Source organism: Pseudonaja textilis, chromosome 1, assembly GCF_049901715.1.
Source record: "Pseudonaja textilis isolate UNSWEBS1 chromosome 1, rPseTex1.2, whole genome shotgun sequence".
In the NCBI taxonomy this organism is placed as follows: domain Eukaryota; kingdom Metazoa; phylum Chordata; class Lepidosauria; order Squamata; family Elapidae; genus Pseudonaja; species Pseudonaja textilis.
The window spans coordinates 323440411-323460202 of NC_141990.1; the positions used below are offsets into that span (position 1 = coordinate 323440411).

The window sequence follows — 19792 nt, forward strand, 5'->3', positions numbered from 1 at the left end:
CACCCCTGACTGGAGATTTTACAGAATCCTTCCCCTGCCACGCCCACCAAGCCACGCCCACAGAACCAGTAGTAAAAAAAAATGGAATCCCACCACTGAGTCACATGATTGCAGAGAGACTTCAACCATTGGAACTTCATATCCAGATCATAAAACCCAAAGGGAGGTGTCTGTTGTAACTTTGAATGGTCCTTAAGCAACCGGTCGTAAATTGAGGACTACCTGTATTGCTTTTTAGACTTAGACTTAGAATAACTTTATCGTCCCTTTAAATGTACACTCATTAGCATGCATTAAAATGAAATTTCATTGCATACAGCTCTCAAAGGGTCTCCACCTCCAATATACACAATATATATAAACATTAATAAATAAATAGATAAGCATATATGAGGGCACCATGATCCGTGGTGGTGCAGCAATTAGAGTGCAGTACTACAGCCGACTTCTGCTGACTGCCGGCTGACTGCAATTTGGCATTTCGATTCTCACCAGGCTCAAGGTTGACTCGGCCTTCCATCCTTCCGAGGTGGGTAAAATGAGGGCCCAGATTGTTGGGGGCCACAGGCTGACTCTGTAAACCGCTTAGAGAGGGCTGTGAAACACGTAAAGCGGTATATAAGTCTAAGTGCTATTGCTATACCCACATATATTATATGACACAGAGAAACAACAGTCTAGTTTGGATGTATACATGTATATGGCAAGAAAAAACGAATCTTGCACGTTTAGTGGATGGATGGCCTTGGGAACAAAGCTATTACAGGATCTGGTACTCTTGCTATAGCTGTTTCGAAACCTCCCCCAGGGGTTTTAGTGAGCTTTGTAATCTGGATCTGCCCATCCAGGATCATTTCATCCTCTGTTTTCAACTGCTTTTAATGCTGGAAGGGGATGAACCTGTGGTGGGATTCAAATTTTTTTTACTACCGGTTCTGTGGGCATGGCTTGGTGGGCATGGCTTGGTGGGCGTGGCAGGGAAAGGATATTACAAAATCTCCATTCCCACACCACTCCAGGGGGAAAATTACTGCAAAAACCCATTTCCTCCTCACCCCACTAACCTGCTTTCCAGCTCCGTTCTCCTGTGCAGGGCAACAAAAGAAGACCTAGCCGATCAGCTGGGATTTCGGAGGCAGAGAATAGATGGGGCGGAGCCAGTCAGAGGTGGTATTTGCTGGTTCTCCAAACTACTCCAAATATTCTGCTACTCCTTCTCCAGAACTGGTCAGAACCTGCCTGAATCTGGGATGAACGCATTCATGTCCACATCTGTACAGTTTTGTGTGAATAAGAGTCAGATTGTGTCTCCTTGGTGATTGATCTGCCCCTTGGCAGCAACAGCAGCTGTTCGCCCTAATAAAACAAAATTATTTCTCGCCTTATCCAATCTGGTTTAGCCCACCAGTCCTGCTGTTATTAAAAAGCCACAAGAAGATTCCCCACCCCTCCAAGGAAAGTATTTTTGAAAAGCCAAGTTGAAGCTAGCCAGGGTGCATTGCTGAGGTTTGACACCTGCTAAATTTAGTGCTCAGGGTTACAGATCAGGAAAACAGGTCAGAGAAATATGATGGGGCTTATATGTGTTAGGGTTGACAGCAGCTTTCAGCTCAGACATAAATATAACTTCTTCTATTTTTCCTGATTTTTTGAATTGGAGGATTGAATGGAATATTTTTCATAGACAAATTGTGATTAATATTGAAATACTTTTTGTTAAACTTTTTTTTCAGGCACAATAATACCAAATCCTGTCTGAACATCTGACTGCGCATCAAACCATAATAATGATTTTTATTATTAAAAAATAAAAAAAATGTAAGGCAACAACTTACAACCAGATCAAGAAAAGAAACTGAAGACTTGATATTGGTTGTGCAAGAGTAAGCTGTGCAAATCAATGCCATCAAAGCCAGAACTGAAAATAATTGTCAAATGATTCAAAGTACAGATTGTGCAAAGAAGCAGAAGAAACAGTACCTCAGCTTGTGCAAGAAGATTGCACAAAGTGATTCTAAACAACCAGTACATAGTTGCCGAAAAATGATTTACTGGAACATCTGTAAAAAAATATCATGTGCCAGTAATAAAAAATGGTGAGAAGATAAGTGTTAAAAAAAGTAGTTGAGAATGAGCAGGTTAAAATATGAAATTTCCAAATTTAAGCACCACCAGATAATACACCAGATATAATTAACTGAAAATAATTGATGGATAATTGATGTGGCAGTACCAAGGGACAGGGTCACTCTAGATAGGGGAGTATCCATCTTTAATTATCTGAAAAATCGTTAAAATCAAGTAATTTACATTTCCATGAATTAGTCAAACCCATGGTTAAACTTAATCACAATGTACTTATGTCATATGGATCTCAGTGCTCAGTTTCACACAAGCAATAAAACATTAGTTGTCTGAACATCACACTTACTTACAGTGACGTTATGTTTAACAATAACCCCAGGTTTTTATGTTGCTAGTTTTTTATTTAGTTTATTGCACTTGGATATTGCCCAGTTCCCACCAACTCTGGTGTTGCTGCGACCCACTGAACCATAAACTACATTGAACTACAGGTAGCCAACCCTAGTTTACCAATAAAGGAGAACCATGGTTTAGTATAACAAGTATGCAGAATAAATGAAAGGCTAGGCTTAGGAATTATGGGGACTCCTTGATTTATGACCAGTTTTGTTTAACAACTGCGGTGTTTTGCTTTACAACCATGGCATTTGCAACTGTGTTCTCTTAACAGCCGTTCCAAAAAATATCCTAAAATTGGTCAGGATCACATGGTGACCTGCTTAATGAGTGTGGTGACATGACCATAATTGCAGGCTCTATTATGGGCTATTGAAAGGTATCAAAATGCCTTTCTTTCGAGGATTCGATTTTCCCGCTGGGAGAGCTCCGGCGCAAGGATACGGACAACTGCTTGAAAGCTGGATGTTTTTATTTTTCAGGAAGGCGGAGAACAGCAAGAAGTCTGCGTTCCTGGGCTAGCTAGCTTCTTATGGTAAGTCCCTGGTTTTTTATACCCTTTACTCCCTTTGTAAGTTGATTTTTTGTGAGTGTTTGTATTTGTGCCTAATGTTTCAAATCCTGTTTGAATTTGTCTTTATTTCCACCGGAGGGCGAACTCCGCGGGGTGGCCAGATTGTATTATTGGTTTTCTGTAATCTCTTTTAGCTTTAAGATAGTTTTTCATATTTGTTCTGTGGCAATCTCCTTTCTGTCCCTTTTGTAATTTATATTTTGTGTCTTTTGTCTATTCGTTTTGCTTATTTGGTATGTCCTGTGTTTGTAAGGGTTTTCTAAATTATCTTTTGTTTCCTTTTTGTTGTTATGATTATTTTGTTGTCTTGTTTTTTTGTTGCCTTGTACACCACTCTGACTCATGACCTATATGCGTCATGGGCGGCTTTCTGACTTTTCCAAATAACTGAATAAATAAAATAAAATAAGAATACAAGTGTGCTCTCTCCTTTTGTGAATACTTAGCATAATCCGGATTTTGTTTAACCTTTTGTGGGACCTTAACCACTGACTTTGGGAAGCCATCATTCATGGTTTAGTGCAGGGGTGTCCAATCATGGTCACTTTGTCTTGAGAACTTCAACTCCCAGAATTCCCCTGCCTGTCAAACTGGCTGGGGAATTCTGGGAGTTGAAGTACACAAGTCTCAAAGTGGCTATGTTGGACATCCCTGGTTTAGTGTATTGTACACAGTTAACTGTTGTTTGTTCCATAAACTGCAGTTAAGGATTTCCAGACTTAGCATGATGTGTGAACAATGTTTCTTTCCCATCTCAATTGGGCTGCTGTAACACACTGAGCCATAAAGATGGTAGTTTGGCTTTGGCTTTAGTGCATTGTGTGAACTCAACTAATAGTGACTAGTTTGATTAAACTGTAGTTCAACTAGTACTGTGAACACAGGGCTCCTGTTTTCCGTCCAAACGAGTTGATCATCCAGACCCCATATTGCTAATTCTACTGGCCACAGGATTAATCCAGAGGGCACAAGGTTGGAGAAGGCATCTCAGGCCCGGCGGCCTCCCCCCACCCCCCGTCGCCATGACAACCCCTCCATCTACAGTCGTGCATTCCACCCCCACCTCCCGACCGGCATTCCCCTGCGCTCCGCCTCTCTCGGTCGAGTCCCTCCCCCTTCCCGCCCTCTTCCAATCACCGCCCTCTCCTCCGGGCGGGGTAACCGCCTCAAAGGTCCCTTTGAGCCAATCAGAGAAGGAGGGAGGCGAAGGCAGAGTGAAAAAAAAAAGAACCAGCGGGGAAGGGAGGGGGAGTCTCGTCGCCGACTGGCGGCTGCCGCTCCGCCTTTTTTTTTCTTTTTAAATGTCGCGCGCATGCGCGAGGGAGGAGCCGGTTGAGCGTCAATGAGGGCGCTGGGGAGGGAAAGGGGGGAGGTAAACAAAATGGCGGTGGCTTGTTAGTTGCGGCTGCAGGAAGGCAAGGAGAGGGCGACGTTGGTTTGACGTTGGGGAAGGAAGGGGACCAAGTAGCCCACCCACCGCTGCCCCCGGGTGAGGAGGCGACTACGTTTCCCCCGTAGGCTCGGTGGAGGGAAGCATACCGAGAAGAGCGGCTCCCTTTCCCAGGTCTTGCCTGCCTCGTCTTGTCCGTCTCTCAGATGAGTGAGACGTCGCGGCCTTCTCTTTCTTGAAGTGGGGGGAGAAGCCTTTAAGGGAAGGCCCCCACATTGGGGAGAAGCCCGTCCCTGTCGTGGCGTTCAGGCGAGTGAGTGACAGGGAGGTCGCGGGGTTTATTTGGGAAAGGTGGGCGGTGTGCTAAGGGGAGAGGTGGAAGCCTAAGAGGGAAAAGAAGGGTGTTTTTTTTTTTTTAGTGGTCTGTGAGTTGAGCCCCCTTAATTTGAGGGAAAAAGAGATCCTTCTTAGCAGGGAAATATTTTCACTATTCTGTGTGTGCAGAATAGAGGAAATCTACAACTATCCCCCTTTTTTTTCTTTTTTTTGTGGGATATGCCTATTAATGACCTTTCTTGAATGAGCCAAATCTTTCCCTGGAAATAGAAAAGTATAACGAAAAAAACCTGACGGTTTCTTTCTGAATGAGATGGATAGCAATTGAGCAGTCATGAAAAAAAAAAGCACCAAATTGTTATTTTTACATGCTCCGTTTTAAGAATTCCTTCAGTGGACCTCTCTTTCGCAGGCAGATAAAAGTATTATAAGTCTTGAATGCTATTGCTATTATAAATTTTCTCAAGGGTTTGGTTTTTTTTTTTGTAACAAAATGGGCATTCTTCTTTAGAGGAGGTCTTTTAGAGTTAAGTGTGCATTTGGGATATAAGGAACTTTGCGTTGATGATTTCCACGGCATCCAATCAATTGTAAAGAAAGTCATTAATTGAATTGTTATTTTTGTAGAGGGCAGTTATATTTCCTGCTAAGTTGGGTTATAGCAAAAAGGGATATCTCGCTGCCTTAAACTTGGGGAAAGGTAAGCCCTGTTTAAGGGCATTTTTAGTATTAATATTGATCTAATTGGTGGGGGTAACAGGCCTATTGAGGTCATTTTTTAAATATTAAGTTTAAAAAGAGTGTGTGTGACAGAGGGAGCTTATTATGTCCAATAACAAGAAAGGCCAGAACCAGGTTTTAATAAATAATTTGAAGTGTGCTTACTGAAGTTGAATTTCTGAATTGATGGTTTAAAATATAGATTTTTGCCAAATTAAAAAAAACGTAGTTCTTTCCCTTTTCCAGGGAACTTACTTAATCTGAAGAAGTGTTATTCAAGATATCTTAATCACATCCAGCCCCATTTATGGTGGGTTTGTAGTACTGGGAAAACTGGGTAAGGTTTGCATTGCCTGCCTGCCTGCCTGCCTACCTTGATATCTGAAGCAGTGGGGTGACACATCATGTGTCAGGTAGACCCCAGGTGGTTGAAGGATGCCCTTTACTAGATACAGAAGGCCTCGAACCTTTGTCAAGGGTGAAAAAGCAGCAGTTAAAATCAGTATTGAAAATTCCTTTAAAGAGACTTGGTTTCAGCTTCCCAACGGCTGAAAAGATCCTTCACACAAGTTGTACCTGGGTGGCGAGAGCAGAAGTCGCGTCTCGATTTTCCACATCACATCATTTGGAAACAGGAACTGTCATTTCTTGCTCAGCAATGGCACACCCCTAAAAAATAGCAGTTTTGATGTTTTGATTTCAAACGTGGATAGTCTTTTGAAGATGACTTAGGTCTCAAGGAAAAAAAAAATTTTGGACTTACTAAGGAAGACAAACCGATTTCAAGTACTTGGAGTAGCAGGACAAGATCAAAAAGTTAAAGCTAAGTGTAAATTGAGCAAACAGCTGTATTGATTTCTTCCCCCCTACGCACACACTTTTAAAAGAGGCACTGTAAGTTGTTATGTGGTGCTGGATCTGTGTAGGATCCCTCTAAGTTGATGGAAAAGTTCTCATAGATTTTTATTTTTCATTTTAAGTTAAAACTGTACAGCCTTTTGGAAAATTCTTATTTGCCTCCACTGAAACTTTTTTCCCCCCAGTCAAAGATTTGGGGCACAAAAGAGTATTTATAACACAGTTTTGGTTAGGGGAAAAAACCCAAGATGGATCTGGAGGAGCCTCAGCAGTTGGGCCTGTTTGTGGAAGGTGAATTGATGTCAGTGGGCATGGACACGTTCATCCACCGAATTGATTCTACACAAGTGATCTACCAGCCTCGGCGGAAAAGGGCCAAACTCATAGGCAAATATCTGATGGGGGACCTGCTTGGGGAAGGGTCTTACGGCAAGGTCAAAGAGATGCTGGATTCTGAAACTCTCTGTAGAAGAGCTGTCAAAATCCTTAAGAAGAAGAAGCTGCGACGGATCCCCAATGGAGAAGCTAATGTTAAAAAGTAAGTGTTTGCGTGTATGTTACAAATACTTGCTGAGTATTTCTTAACGTGTTACATTTGTAAACATTCGTACCTACAAATGTGAATGAGAGAAAAAACTGATGCCAGAGAACTTTGTATAGATGTTCCGTGGGCCCTGTGAAATAGCTATTAGAGGTAGGGGTTGGGGGGAAGCAATTATTAGTTTGTGGTTATTGGTGTTAGATTTTTTTTTTCTTTGTTATTCAGAAAGATTTCTGAGACATTAAATATTAACATCTGTCAGTCACATCTTGTGAGTCTCTAAAATGGGAGGAAAGATTATGGATAAGAAAGGGATGCCAGAAGACATTATTGCCTAGCATTCCAATAACAGTTAAATATTTAATTTATTTACTCTTGATTTTTATTCACCTCATTTTTAATAATAAGGTGGCAAATATATATAATACTGTTGCCGCCTCCTGTTTTCCCAACAACAATCCTGTGCGGTGGGTTGGACTGAGAGAAAGTGACTGGCCTAAGATTACCCAGCTAGCTTTCATGCCTAAGTCGGGACTAGAACTCATCCCCTAGTTTCTAGACCAGTATCTTCCCTACTACACCACACTGGCTCTACATGCCGCATCTCCGTTCGGTTGGATGCATGCAGTTCCCTAATGGTGTTAAAGTTCACATATGAAATTACCATGTTCCAAATTAAAATTTGAAAATAGAAATGATTTTCTGTTCCCACGTTCATCTCTTTTTAAAAAGGCAGCGTTTTACTATTACAGAAGTCTTGTGGCTTGATCATGGAAGAGTGATCGCCCTCAACTTTTTCCAATTTTACTTTCCAATGCTGTCTGTTTGATACATCCTGAATAAATAAATTCTAGCTTTTCCACTGATAACCAGAAATAACACCAGGAAATGAGAGGACTGACAATGTGCATTTGTTTAGCATATCAAACCTGTGTAATTTTACATTGTTCTAAAATTATTGCTTTTTATTGGATTTGATTTATTAGTTTTATGACTGTCATGTTGAACTAACCCATAACTGTAAATAGTACAAATGAACCTAAAAATACAATATATCCAATTCAAACATAAGGTTAATAGTATAAATCTCAGCCTTAGCCTATGTACTAGGAAGTTATAATTCAGAGACATCCCAGCAGTTGGAATTGGTTTTAAAGGTAATTCTTGATTTATGACCACAATTGAGCCCAAAATTTCTGTTGCTAAGTGAAACATTTGTTAAGTGAATTTTGCCCTGTTTTATAACCTTCCTTGCCACAGTTGTTAAATGAATTTCCACTGCAGTTGTTAAGTTAGTATCATGGTTGTTAAGTGAACCTGGCTTCCCCATTCACTTTGCTTGTCAGAAAGTGCAAAAGGGGATCATATGACCCTGGGACACTGCAACCGTCATAAATATGAATCACTTGCCAAGCATCCAAATTTTGATCACATGACTATGGGGATGCTGCAACAGTAGCATGAAAAATGGCTATAAATCACTTTTTAAAAGTGCTGTCGTAACTTTGAACAGTCACTAAATGAGCTGTTATAAGGGGAAGACTACCTGTATACTGTCTTCCAAAGGTTTGCCAGCTAGGTCTCTCAGAGCAGGTCCTTCTACAGCGTGGTAGTTACTCTTAAACGTGCCTATCTCAGGGCTACCAGCCCTTTTAAACCTGTAGAAGATGGATGAATATCCCTTTCTTAAATGAAATGCACTGGATAGGAGAATTTTAAGGAGGGAATCCTAAAATGTGAAGTAAGCAAACAATAAAATGCCTTTTAGACTAAAGTCATCACTGGAAAACTATGGGAAGCCAGTGCTGTACCCAAATTACAATATCCTCGCAGTAGTACTACTCACCAGCATACCTGCTGTAGTGATTTGCATTAATTGCAGTTTCTGAATTTTCTTCCAAGGGTAGGCTATGTAAATTACATTGTCTAATCTTGTGATGATAAGAACATTGTTTACTTCCCTCAGATAGGTGCAATTTGTGCATGGGCCTGAGCTGGGTGAAGATCTCCTTTCTAGGAATTGCTCTCCGTGGTTGACTAAAAACTCAAACAAATCTGTGGTGCTCACTTTAGCTGCATGTTTACATTGCTGAGTTATTCTTTGTAGCAATATTTCCCAAGGAATGGGTTGGATTCTCTCAGAGGTTCTTGTATGGGCACCCAGAAGTTAAACACACAGCTTTGTAAAACTCTATATTCAGAAACATTTTGTGTAACATCGCTCACTCGAATTGCCCCCAAAATCAGGACTCTGGTATCATCATCTGGCTTGACAAATTTTATTAAAAGTTGCAAACTTTTTATAGTGAGCTTTAATAAAGCTGATGCTTAGCCACTCTTTACAATCTGATGAAGCTGGCTGCAGCTCGTGAAAGATAAAAAGTTATGAATTGGAAAAGGTGCTACCAGATTCCTGATTTTTTGCCACCATGGCTGTCCTACAATATCTGATTGGCCAGGTATTTTGAAAGTATAGTTTGCTATGCTTGATATATGTACTATACGTATCTATCCTTTTGTGTTACACATATGCAACTTCTTTGCAAGTCTCTCTCTGCAAAATTTGGCCTTCGGGACTTAAGTTTGGAGAGCAGCTGTTTTGATTTAGTAGCCTCCGGTTGTAGCTTGACCCTATTTTTAAAAAAAAATTGTGGTAGAGGGCTGGAATGAGGCACGCTCTGTTCTTCCTATCCTTGGGAAATAGTCAGCACCACGAGGGGTCAGTTCAACCAGGAATTTGTTGCAGAGAAGGCTGTCGCCACCACAGCTGCCCACAAATGACATTCAACTACAGGTAATCATCCATTAACAGCCATTTATTCAGCGGCAGTGTCAACAGTATCGAAAAAGACTTGTGGCCAGTCTCCAAAGTTGTGGCCATTGCAGTATCCCCGGGTTGATTTTGGCACTTGACAATAACAAACCATGGTCGCAGTGTCCCACAGACCCGCAATCGCCTTTGGTGTCTTTTGATGCTGACTTCTAAGGAGCGAAGGCAGTGAGGAAGCTGGCAGGAGGTTGCAAATGACGATTACGTGACGTTGGGCTTTTTACAGCCACAGTCGCAACGGCCAGAACTGCCACTGCAAGTTGTCAGGGTCCTGTGGCATTGCGTTTTATGACTGCATCATTTGGCGATCAGATTCTCAGTCCCAATTGCCATCTTTAAACAAATGCTGCTATTTCTGTCACGCTTGCAGCTCTTGGCATTTTCTCATATTCCTGAGCTAAGGAAACTAGCTTGTGCCAATCTTGAAGAGACACCAATCTATCCAGGACTTCAGGTGCCTGAGCAAGGTGCCCTTTGCAAACAATACCCACGGCCTCCCTGTGCACAGTTTGATAAACCTCACCAATCTTTAATTGGTTCAAAGCAAGACAGCAAGTTGACTGATGGTCTGCTGCAAGCTCTGGGTTTTATGACTGCAGTTTGCTGCTACTGCTGCTTGTCTCTTCCTGCCTGATGAAAAAAAAAAAAAACATCTGCTGTAACTATTTTGTGAGGGTCATCAAACACTGAAGCTTCACGCTTGGGGTGCATTATGCTTGCTCTGCAGAGGTTTGATAGGGTGATAATCTTGGGTTAAGGAACAGAATTCCACAGATTCATGCTTTCTCGATCTAAAATTCTAGAAGAGAGGCAAAAGATATGCCATTGCTTAGCTGGCTCATTGGGGAGATTGCAGAAGACCTTATGGTCCATCCTTAATTGCCAGATCATCTTCCTTCCAGCACAATAATCTGCAATATGAACTTCCAAGTAGAGAGATCTATCACTGGGGTAACTTTGCCCCATAGCAATGTTTCTCAACCTTGGCAATTTGAAGAGGTATTAAACATCTTGCTGGCTGGGGAATTCTGGGCGTTGAAGTCCACACATCTTCAAGTTTGCCGAGGTCAAGAAACACTACCCTACAGGACAGCCACCTGGGCGAATTGATCTGGAATTTATTTATGAAATTTCTGCACCACCCATCTCAATCACTGGGTGATTTATAACATCATGAAGAAACATATGAATACACGAATAAAAACATGGGTTAAAAACAGCTTAAAACTTATCCAGGTAAAGATAAATTCCCAGAAATCCCAGCCAGCATGGCTAGAGGAAATCTGGGCATAGTTGTCCAGCACAGGTTGGAGAAGTCTGATCTATACAGGCTGCCCAAAACATGCTGCTTTTGACTGTGACCAGACTCCTTTGTGCCATACCAAAACTAACTGTGGGCCAATGCAGCCTTTTCCCTGTCGCGCAGCTTCCCTGTTGTTCCCCAGCAAGAAAATGGATGCTAGTATTTTTTTTAAAAAAAAAAATTCAAACCTTATAACATGTTTTTCTAAATTAAGACCGACCAAGCAATCTGCTAGGATGCTCTTCAAGCATAATGGAAGTGTTTGTACTTTGGGCTTGGGACACTCTGGAGCTTGCTTCTGTTATCAGGAGACTAAAATAAGACTGGAAGTTTGAGCCTTGCTAGAAAATTGCAGGGACTTGTCTGGACGGTCTCTGAAAATTGGACATGATTGAATTGGAAGAAGAAAAATGCAGCTAAGCACAGAATTACCTTGATGATGATGATGATAATGATATTGATCGAGAAAGCAATAGGAAATGAAAAGTGCTCTATGACTTTACAATTCAAGCAGACAGGCACCTCTCACATAAACCTCCCCTCCCCAAACTTGACAGTTGTCAATAAGAAAGACAAAAAAGCCTGGATAGTGGACAGGGCAGTACCTGGAGACAACGGAATAGAAGAGAAAGAATGGGAGAAGATAATCAAATAGAAATAAGGACAACTATGGTTAGGGAAAAAAAGTAAATGTCCCAATAATAATAGGTGCCTTGAATGCAACCTCAAAACAACCGGGGCACCACTTTAACCAGAAACAGGACAGCATGCTGTGGGCAATTCACCATGGCCAACTTGCCACGGGACAACTCCATGCTGAACAATTTAACAGTTTTATTTCATGATTTAAAATGAATTAATTTTTTTGCCATTCACATTTCATTCTGACCCTCTTTTTGCAACCTTTTTTTAATGATTCTATGCCACCTTTTCTTTGATGTTAGTGTAACTCTTGTCCCGCTGTGCGTTGTCCTGTGGTGAGTTGGCCATGGTGAACTGGCCACAACGAATTGCCATAGACTCCACATGAACACCATTGGCACTGACAAAATCACCACCAGTTGATTGCAAAAGGCAGCTTGACTTGGAACAGCTACACCCTTCCATAATACCTCTAACACTATCAGATCAACATCTGCCTGTTTCGAGTCAGTGGGAAGGACTGATAGGTGGATAAAAATGTCAAATCAGTCTGAACATCTGGCTGACTAAGATAAGCCATTAAAAAATAATAAAATGGGCACAGATCAGCAAACTGCAATTCCTGTTACTCACTGAAGTCATTTGGGGAGCTGCTTATCACTTCAGCGTGGAGGGGGAAATTTTCCTGTCTATATCATGTTGGTTATACTGAGCAAAGGCCGATGACCTTCAGACATATGTATACAGACAGATACCACAATGTTGGCTGTTTCCTGTGTTTGTGAGATGGATAGGTGAGGGTATTGACCCTGTTATCTTCTTGAACATGGATAACGGCTATACAGCAATCGCCAACATTGGTAATGTGCAAAAATGTGCAAAACTTCTTTTTTTTCTTCATACAGGTAGTCCTCGACTTCCAACCACAATTGAGCCCAAAATTTCTGTTGCTAAGTGAGAAAGTCGTTAAGTGAACTTTGTCCCATTTTATGACCTTTCTCACCACAGTTTTTAAGTGAATCAGTACAGTTGTGAAGTTAGTAACACCACTGTTAACTCAGTCTGACTTCCCCATTGGCTTTGCTGGTCAGAAGGTCACAAAAGGGAATCACACAACCCAGGGACACTGCAGCCTTCATATGTATGAGTTAGTTGCCAAGTGGCCAAATTTTGATCATGTGACCACGGGGATGCTACAATGGTTGTAAGTGTGGTCTCTTTTTTTTCCCTGGTGCCGTTGTAACTTTGAACGGTCACTAAATGAAGCTTCATGTGCGAGTGGAGGATGCTTGCATTCCCACGCAGAGCTCCCCTCGCGTGATCAGGCATTTGCGTTCACGTGTGAAGCTCCGTGTGAATGGAGCTTCGCGCGTGAGTCCTTCCTGTTCGTGTAAGTGGAGCTTCGTGTGTGTGCATTTGCCCATTTCTCCCACTATCGAGGAGCATCACATAAATGAGCTACTTCTCCATCAAGTCAGTGGTTTTCAAATGTATTTACACATTTGCTGGATATCCTGTCTACTTTCTGCTGCTTTCAAAAATGTGAGATGAATTATGGTCCAGCATATTAGCATATGCTAATCTTTTCTTTTTTTCTTTTATAATGAATGGTGTGTGGCTTCATCGCTTTAGTTTTATGCAGGCCTGAACAGAACAGTCTGTTTCCATTTGGAAATAAACCTTATGGCAAATAAAGGAAAAGGTTACAGGGAACTCTTGGGTAGTCATCAAATAGTTCTAGAACAGCCGTTCTAAATTTGAACAGAGCTGAGGGAAGCTCTGTAACTAAGGAGCTAGTGCTGAATATTCTACCATAGCTCAGCAAACTGTGAAGTCCACCTATCTTCACGTTGTCAAGTTTGAGAAATATTGTTCTAGGACAGTGGTGGCTAACCTTTTTGGGCTCCTGTGCCAAATATTACATGCGCATTAGCGCACACGCAGTCACGTGCCAGCACCCAGAATGCAATGCGCGCCACCCCCCACTCCCCCTGCACATGCATGTGCAGGCAACAACCCTAACCCTAACCCTCTGCAAGGCTTTTCAGGCCGAATAATTTTGATCCCATAACTCTGAGGAAGCTGCTGTGGTTATAAGTGCGAGGACTAATTGTAAGCCGCTTTTTTCAGTGGCATTGTAACTTCAAACAGTCACTGAACGAATGTAAGTTGAACTTTACCTATAGTTGAGGTCTCTGGAGATTCTCCGTCATCCAGGTTGTGGTTGTCCCAAAGGTGCTTTTTCAAGAGGCAACTGGACTTTCTGGTTTTTCTTTGAAAACTTTTTGCATTTCATCTGAGAAGCTTCTTCAGCTCTGAAGAGCTGAACCGTCTTCAAAGAAAAACCAGAAAGTCCAGTTGTCTCTTGAAAATGCACCTTGGAAACTACCTGTAGCTTTCTAGCTTTCACTTATGTCCTGCAGGGAAGAGAGAAACAGTGCTTATTCACAACCTGTTAGTGATGGAAGTTGCCCTGTCATGCATCAGGCCAAGATTTGGAGGCAGTAGTGGTCTTGAAACTCTCGAGGTCTTGAAATTCTTCCAGTTGGATCAAAACAGACCATTTGAAACAAGCGTGTTCACTGTCAAAACATTTTGCACCTCCTCATTCATTATAGTGACCTCACATACATGGAGTGCGGGCTTCTTCTTAAATAATTGCAGGCCGTCTGTTCAGGCTTTAATTTCATAGGTTTTGCCAAATGAAGTGCGTGTTACAGTCTTGATTTTCTTTTTTTTTTAAAAAAGTATAGGGATAAAACAATCTATTTCGTGTTTCTGCTTGGCAAGTTATTTTGCATTGGACTTTTTGGCCCTCCCACGATCATTTTGGCAAATAAATGGGGTGGTTGATCAGTTCAGTATATTTATTTATGGTAAAGTGGAAGGCATAGTTTCCAGGAGTGGGGAGGAGGAAGTATTGGGAAGAGCCCAATTTAAGTGTCTTGCTGATATGCTAAGTTTAGACCATTGCATCTGTTGTTTCCCATCTTACTCCAGCCTCATTCCACTTCACTGAACAGCCGTTCCAGTTTTCTCTGTTCTCTGGATAACAGGTAGTCCTCGAGTTACGACCACAGTCGAGCCCACAATTTATGTTGCTAAGTGAAACATCCTGTTGAGTGAGTTTGCCCCCATTTTATGATGTTTCTTGCCACAGTTGTTTAGTGGATTATTGCATTTAGAAGTCACTTTTTTTCAGTGCTGTTGTAACTTTGAATGGTCACTAAATGAACTGTTATAAGTCAAGGGTTACCTATACTTCCTGCATGTCTATGAATTTTGAATTCTTCTATCCTTATTCTTTTGGAGCAGATTTTGCAACTCAGTGCAAGAATAATAATAAAAAAACTTCACCTTCCCCCCTCTCCCTTTCCCCTACCTGTCTGTATTCCAGGAATTTGCCAGACTTGGAGTTAATACAAGATCACAGATCAATGGTGTGTGTGTGTGTGTGTGTGTGTGTGTGTGTGTGTGTGTGTGTAGAGAGAGAATGTGCTTATTTCTAGTAATTATGAAATGTGGTGGTTTGTGTACACATCCCATGTTTGCTGTCTTTCAGTAGGCAAAGTTTGAATTGCATAAAAATATATGAGCCTCTGTGTCTCCCTGCTGCAATTGGCTTTTTGGACATTGAGAAATGCCTGGTGAAAACAGTCTTTGAAAGGCGAGCCTTCCTATTCCTGGATCTTGTTACCTCCTCAAACCATAGGGCTGGAAGGGATATTGTAGATCTTCTAGTCCAATACCACCACCACCACCACCGCCAAAGACATCCTCATACCATCTTAGACAAATGTTTGGCCAATCTTTTCTTGAAAACTTCCAGTGATGAAGCGCCCACAACTCCAGGAGGCATTGATAATTGTCCAGCTGACCAATTCTGTGCGTTCCCTTTAGCACAGAAACCTTGCTATTATTGCTAAATATTGCTATTCAGGAAGTACTTCCAAACTAGAAATGCGTGGGTTTTGTTCATTTCTGCCCTCCTGGATTGACGGTTGATTTCTTAAAGGTATATACCATTATTTTTCAACCTTAGCAACTTTAAGGTGTGTGGAATTTGACTCTCAGAATTCTGGGAATTGAAGTCTACACCTCTTAAAATTGCTAAGGTTGAGAAACCACTAGTATATACTTTTTAAATCACCCCACAAGGTTCTGGGAATTCACAATAATCTTTTGCTTTTTCTGGGCCTAATTGAGTGAAGAGGAATTGTCTTGGGCTGCTTATATATAGAATGTAATAGTTAACGCACATAAATAACAAACTTCTTTTATTTTATACAACTTTGTGAGGCCACATTAGTAGCTTTCCAGGGCTGCCGTGGACCACAGGTTGGATACACCTGGCATAAAGTATAAAAACTATTTGAATAGGATCCTCAAGCAAAGCTTGGCTTCTGATAATTTCATCAACTGATCCACGAAGGGGCTTTTGGCAGAATTGTGAAAAGATGCTTGCTCTTGCCTTCTTCTGGGGATATTTTATCAAATCCTCAAGTCTCGGATTCCTGGATGGTCCTTCACCTTAAGTACTAATCCAAACTGATTTAGCTGACTTCAAAGATGAGTTTAGGTCAGAGGTCCCCACAACCCCGAGGGTGCGGTCCATTCAGAAGCAGGCCATGGAAGCAGCAGGCGGGGTGCAGGTCCACTCCTGTAGAGCCAACCCCCTCTCCTTCCCTCCAGCCATCCAGTTGGAGACTGCTGGTCCAGGCCATCGTGTTTCATGCTGAAGTGTTGATAGAAGCATGAAATAATACAAGCATGTAAATCTGGTGAATGCCACGTACTTTCTGAAGATTGGTTTGTGTAGGTAGCCCCCGACTTACGACCACAATTGAGCCCCAAATTTCCCTGGCTATGTAAAACAGCTGTTAAGCGGGTTTTGCCTCATTTTAAGACCTTTCTTGCTACAGTTGCTAAGTGAATCACTGCCATGGTTAAGTTAGTGACGTGGTTGTTAAGTGCAAGTGGTTCTCCACTGACTTCGCTCGTCAGAAGTTCGCCAAAGGGGATCACATGACCCCCCTGGACACTGCAACCATCGTAAATACATGCCAGGCGTCTGAATTTGGATCACGTGACCACGAGGATGCTGCAACGGCCGTAAGTGGGGAAAACGGTCATAATTCACTTTTTTCCAGTGCTGTTGTAACTTCCAAACAGTCTCTAAACGAATGCTTGTAAGTCAAGGACTCCTGTATGAAGACTGGTTACGTTTGGGTATATCAGAGCGCCAACCTTTTAGCCAATTAGTCTTTGCAGCTCAGCATCTTTTTAACATTTTCAAATTGGACTAAGCTAAGCTTCAGTGAATTAATTGGTGTTTCTTTTTAAAAAGGAATAGACACTATGCAACACAAATGCTTTTAAAAGCTGCAGATGGTAATCACTGTTTTTGAATAAGCAATCTGTCCCAAAGAGGAAGCCTCTTCGAATCGGTTATCTGTAAACGAGGTACAACGAAAATATACTCCTCCTCCACGTCCCTTTGGAGCGGTTTCTCTGCTTTTTATCAATTGAGCGGAGAGGGAATCAGTTGAGAAACCCATACATTTTCCAAGTCATTCTTAATAAAACTTCAAGAACCCCAGGCGTTGTCTGAGCGCTTACAACATAGATTTGTTTGCCTGTTTTTGATGGACGCTTAATGGAACAAAATCAAGATATAAATACGTTTCCCAAAGGGAAGAGTTGGCATTTTCCTCCGCCCTTGAGCTGGATATGTAAAAGAGCACCAAGGTCAACTAGGGTGAGTGTAGCTTTCCGGCTAAGTCAGAGAGACCGATCCCTGCATGAGGGAAGGTTTATTTTCCCTTTTCTTCCCCCCGCCCCCCCCAATGTCTTGCTGATTTGGCCATCTGGCTGCAGTTGGCAGCGGTCCAAATTCTTACATCCTGCTTCGTCATGGTGACAGTAAACAGAAGAAGGGATCCTTGTGTGAACCTGTTGGCAATAGCAGGCCGGAAAAAAGAGGGCCGTTTCTTGACTAGAAGACCTTCCTTAGGAAAGGCTGGCAGAGCCCTCATTGGACCTCGGAATAACAGAGTTGGAAAGGATGCTGGAGGTCTTCTAGTGACCCTTCTGGATAAGTGGCTTTCCAGTCTCTTCTCAAAAACCTCCAGTGTTGGCCACACCCACAGCCTCTGGAGGCAGGTGGTTCCACTGGTTAATTGTTCTGGCTGTCAGGAAATTCCTCCTTAGTTCCAGATTGCTTCTCTCCTTGATTAGTTTCCATCTGATGTTTCTTCCGTCTTCGTGTGCTTTGAAGAATAGTCTGGCCCCCTCTTCTTTGTGGATCTTTTTTCTTTAAAAAAAACAAACAAACTTGTTTTAATATTCATAAAAGAAACGTTCAAACACAAAGCACCAAAATATAAAAAAGAACAAACGAGACTTAAAAAGAAAAAGGTGCATTAAAAAGAGGGACTATTAACACGCATACACACATTTTTCTCCTTAGTTGAATGCAGATTAATATATTGCAACAATATTAGCTCAAAAGGAAATCTTAAAGAGGGCAAGGATTGGAGAGAGTTGTTGCAAGAAGGTCTAAGGATGCTTCTCCCCTGCCCAGTAAATATCCCCCCACCCAAACGAAATCTTGCACCAGGCCACTGATTTTAATTGATTATATTTCCTTTCCTCTAAGGAGGCCAGTGTTTGGTTCTTCCTGGCCCATCTTATCCTCTCAATGATCCCACCTTGAAGTTGAAGACGGACCTTGTTGATTGGCTCTGGGTCTAGTTGGAATATGAACTTGGGTTCCCCTGTGTTTATAACTTATATTGCAGGATGAAGAAGTTTAAAACTTCCCCCAATTGTGTAATGTGGTGTTCAGTGTGCCAGCTGTGTTGCACAGGTAGTCATCAACTTACAATGGGTCGCTTAGTGACTTTTCGAAGTTACAATGGACCCACCCACCCCCACCCCTCAAAAAGCTACTTACAATCTGGTTCTGAAATTTTGCCCCCCACCCCCCACCCCCCCAGCCATATGACCGCATTTGGGGCGCTCAGCAACTGGCCTGCATTTCCAGTTGTTTGCAGTGTCCTGCGGTCACAGAATACAATTTGTAACATTTTTGCTGAAAAATGGTGTTTTACTTTTGGTATTTAGCAAAACTGCCCCATGGTGAAAAAATGGGTTTATTTAATGACTGTAATTATTCACTTAATACGGGTGACCCGCTTTATGATCTTCATGATTTAAGACTAGAGTGGGTAGGCTTCACTATAGTCATAAGTCAAGGACTACCTGTAACAAGTCTAATGGCTGTTTGAAAGAGGTTTCCTTCTGCTGAATTAAAAGAGATGGTGAGGAAATGGTTGGTTTCTTCTCCCCACCCCCACCCCCCAAAAAAAGCATGCAGAGTTTGAACTTTCAAGTTCTCTTTCCTTATTCCATCATGCTGATACCATCATCTAATAGCCCAGCCAAAGAACCCCGAAGATCACTTCCACCAAATTGACAGGGCAAGCCAGTAGAATATAAGTTGAGAGCAAACCCTACTCCTTGCTAGCACTGATGATGTTACCTAGTTGGGGCAATGAAACGTCTGCAGGAAAACCACCAAGCTCAGAGAGCACCAGGGACTGCATAGTTCAACCCTGAGCTACAAATATTCTCCATTGGCACCACCATTTTTCCCACATTACCTCGACCTTCCCTCCTCCTTTCCTTCCCACCCCGCATTCCAGTACAGTTGTCAGCCCTCAAGGAAGGTATTTTAATCAATAGTTGCTCCTGTCCTTTCCAAAAGGGTTTTTCCTTCTTTCGCATTAGGCCTTCTTGAAGCAAAGACTCCATTTTTCAGGCAACTCTGGTGAACAAATAGGAAGCAGAATTTCCACTGTGGGTGGGAGGGAAAAGCAGGATGGGTTGATTGCCATTTCAGAAAAAATTTAACCAGTAGAATCTATCTTAGTAATAGTTAAGAAGGAAAACCACTGCAGACTTGAAAACATAACCCTGCCCACAGTCTGGAGTCAGGACTGGAGGTTGATTCAGCCTTCCATCCTTCTGAGGTCAGTAAGTGAGGACCCAGATTGTTGGGGGCAAGATGCAGACTCCGTAAAATTTATAGAATGCTGTAAAGCACTAAGGAGCAG

At 42.0% G+C, this 19792-nt stretch overlaps 1 protein-coding gene across 10 annotated transcripts in view; it reads left to right on the top strand.

The window, feature by feature from the left end:
* The first annotated feature begins 4419 nt into the window (after positions 1 to 4419).
* Positions 4420 to 19792, top strand: part of STK11 (serine/threonine kinase 11) — a 101743-nt gene continuing 86370 nt past the window's right edge. For 2 of the 10 annotated variants that reach the window (XM_026699102.2, XM_087922682.1), the window contains exons 1-2: positions 4420 to 4758; positions 5748 to 6897. In XM_026699102.2, coding sequence (XP_026554887.1) covers positions 6608 to 6897 — 290 coding nt within the window. In that variant the 5' untranslated portion in view covers positions 4420 to 4758; positions 5748 to 6607. Of the gene's footprint in view, positions 6898 to 19792 lie in introns of all 10 variants that reach the window. The other 8 variants (XM_087922680.1, XM_087922683.1, XM_087922681.1 and 5 more) reach the window with 4 other exon arrangements.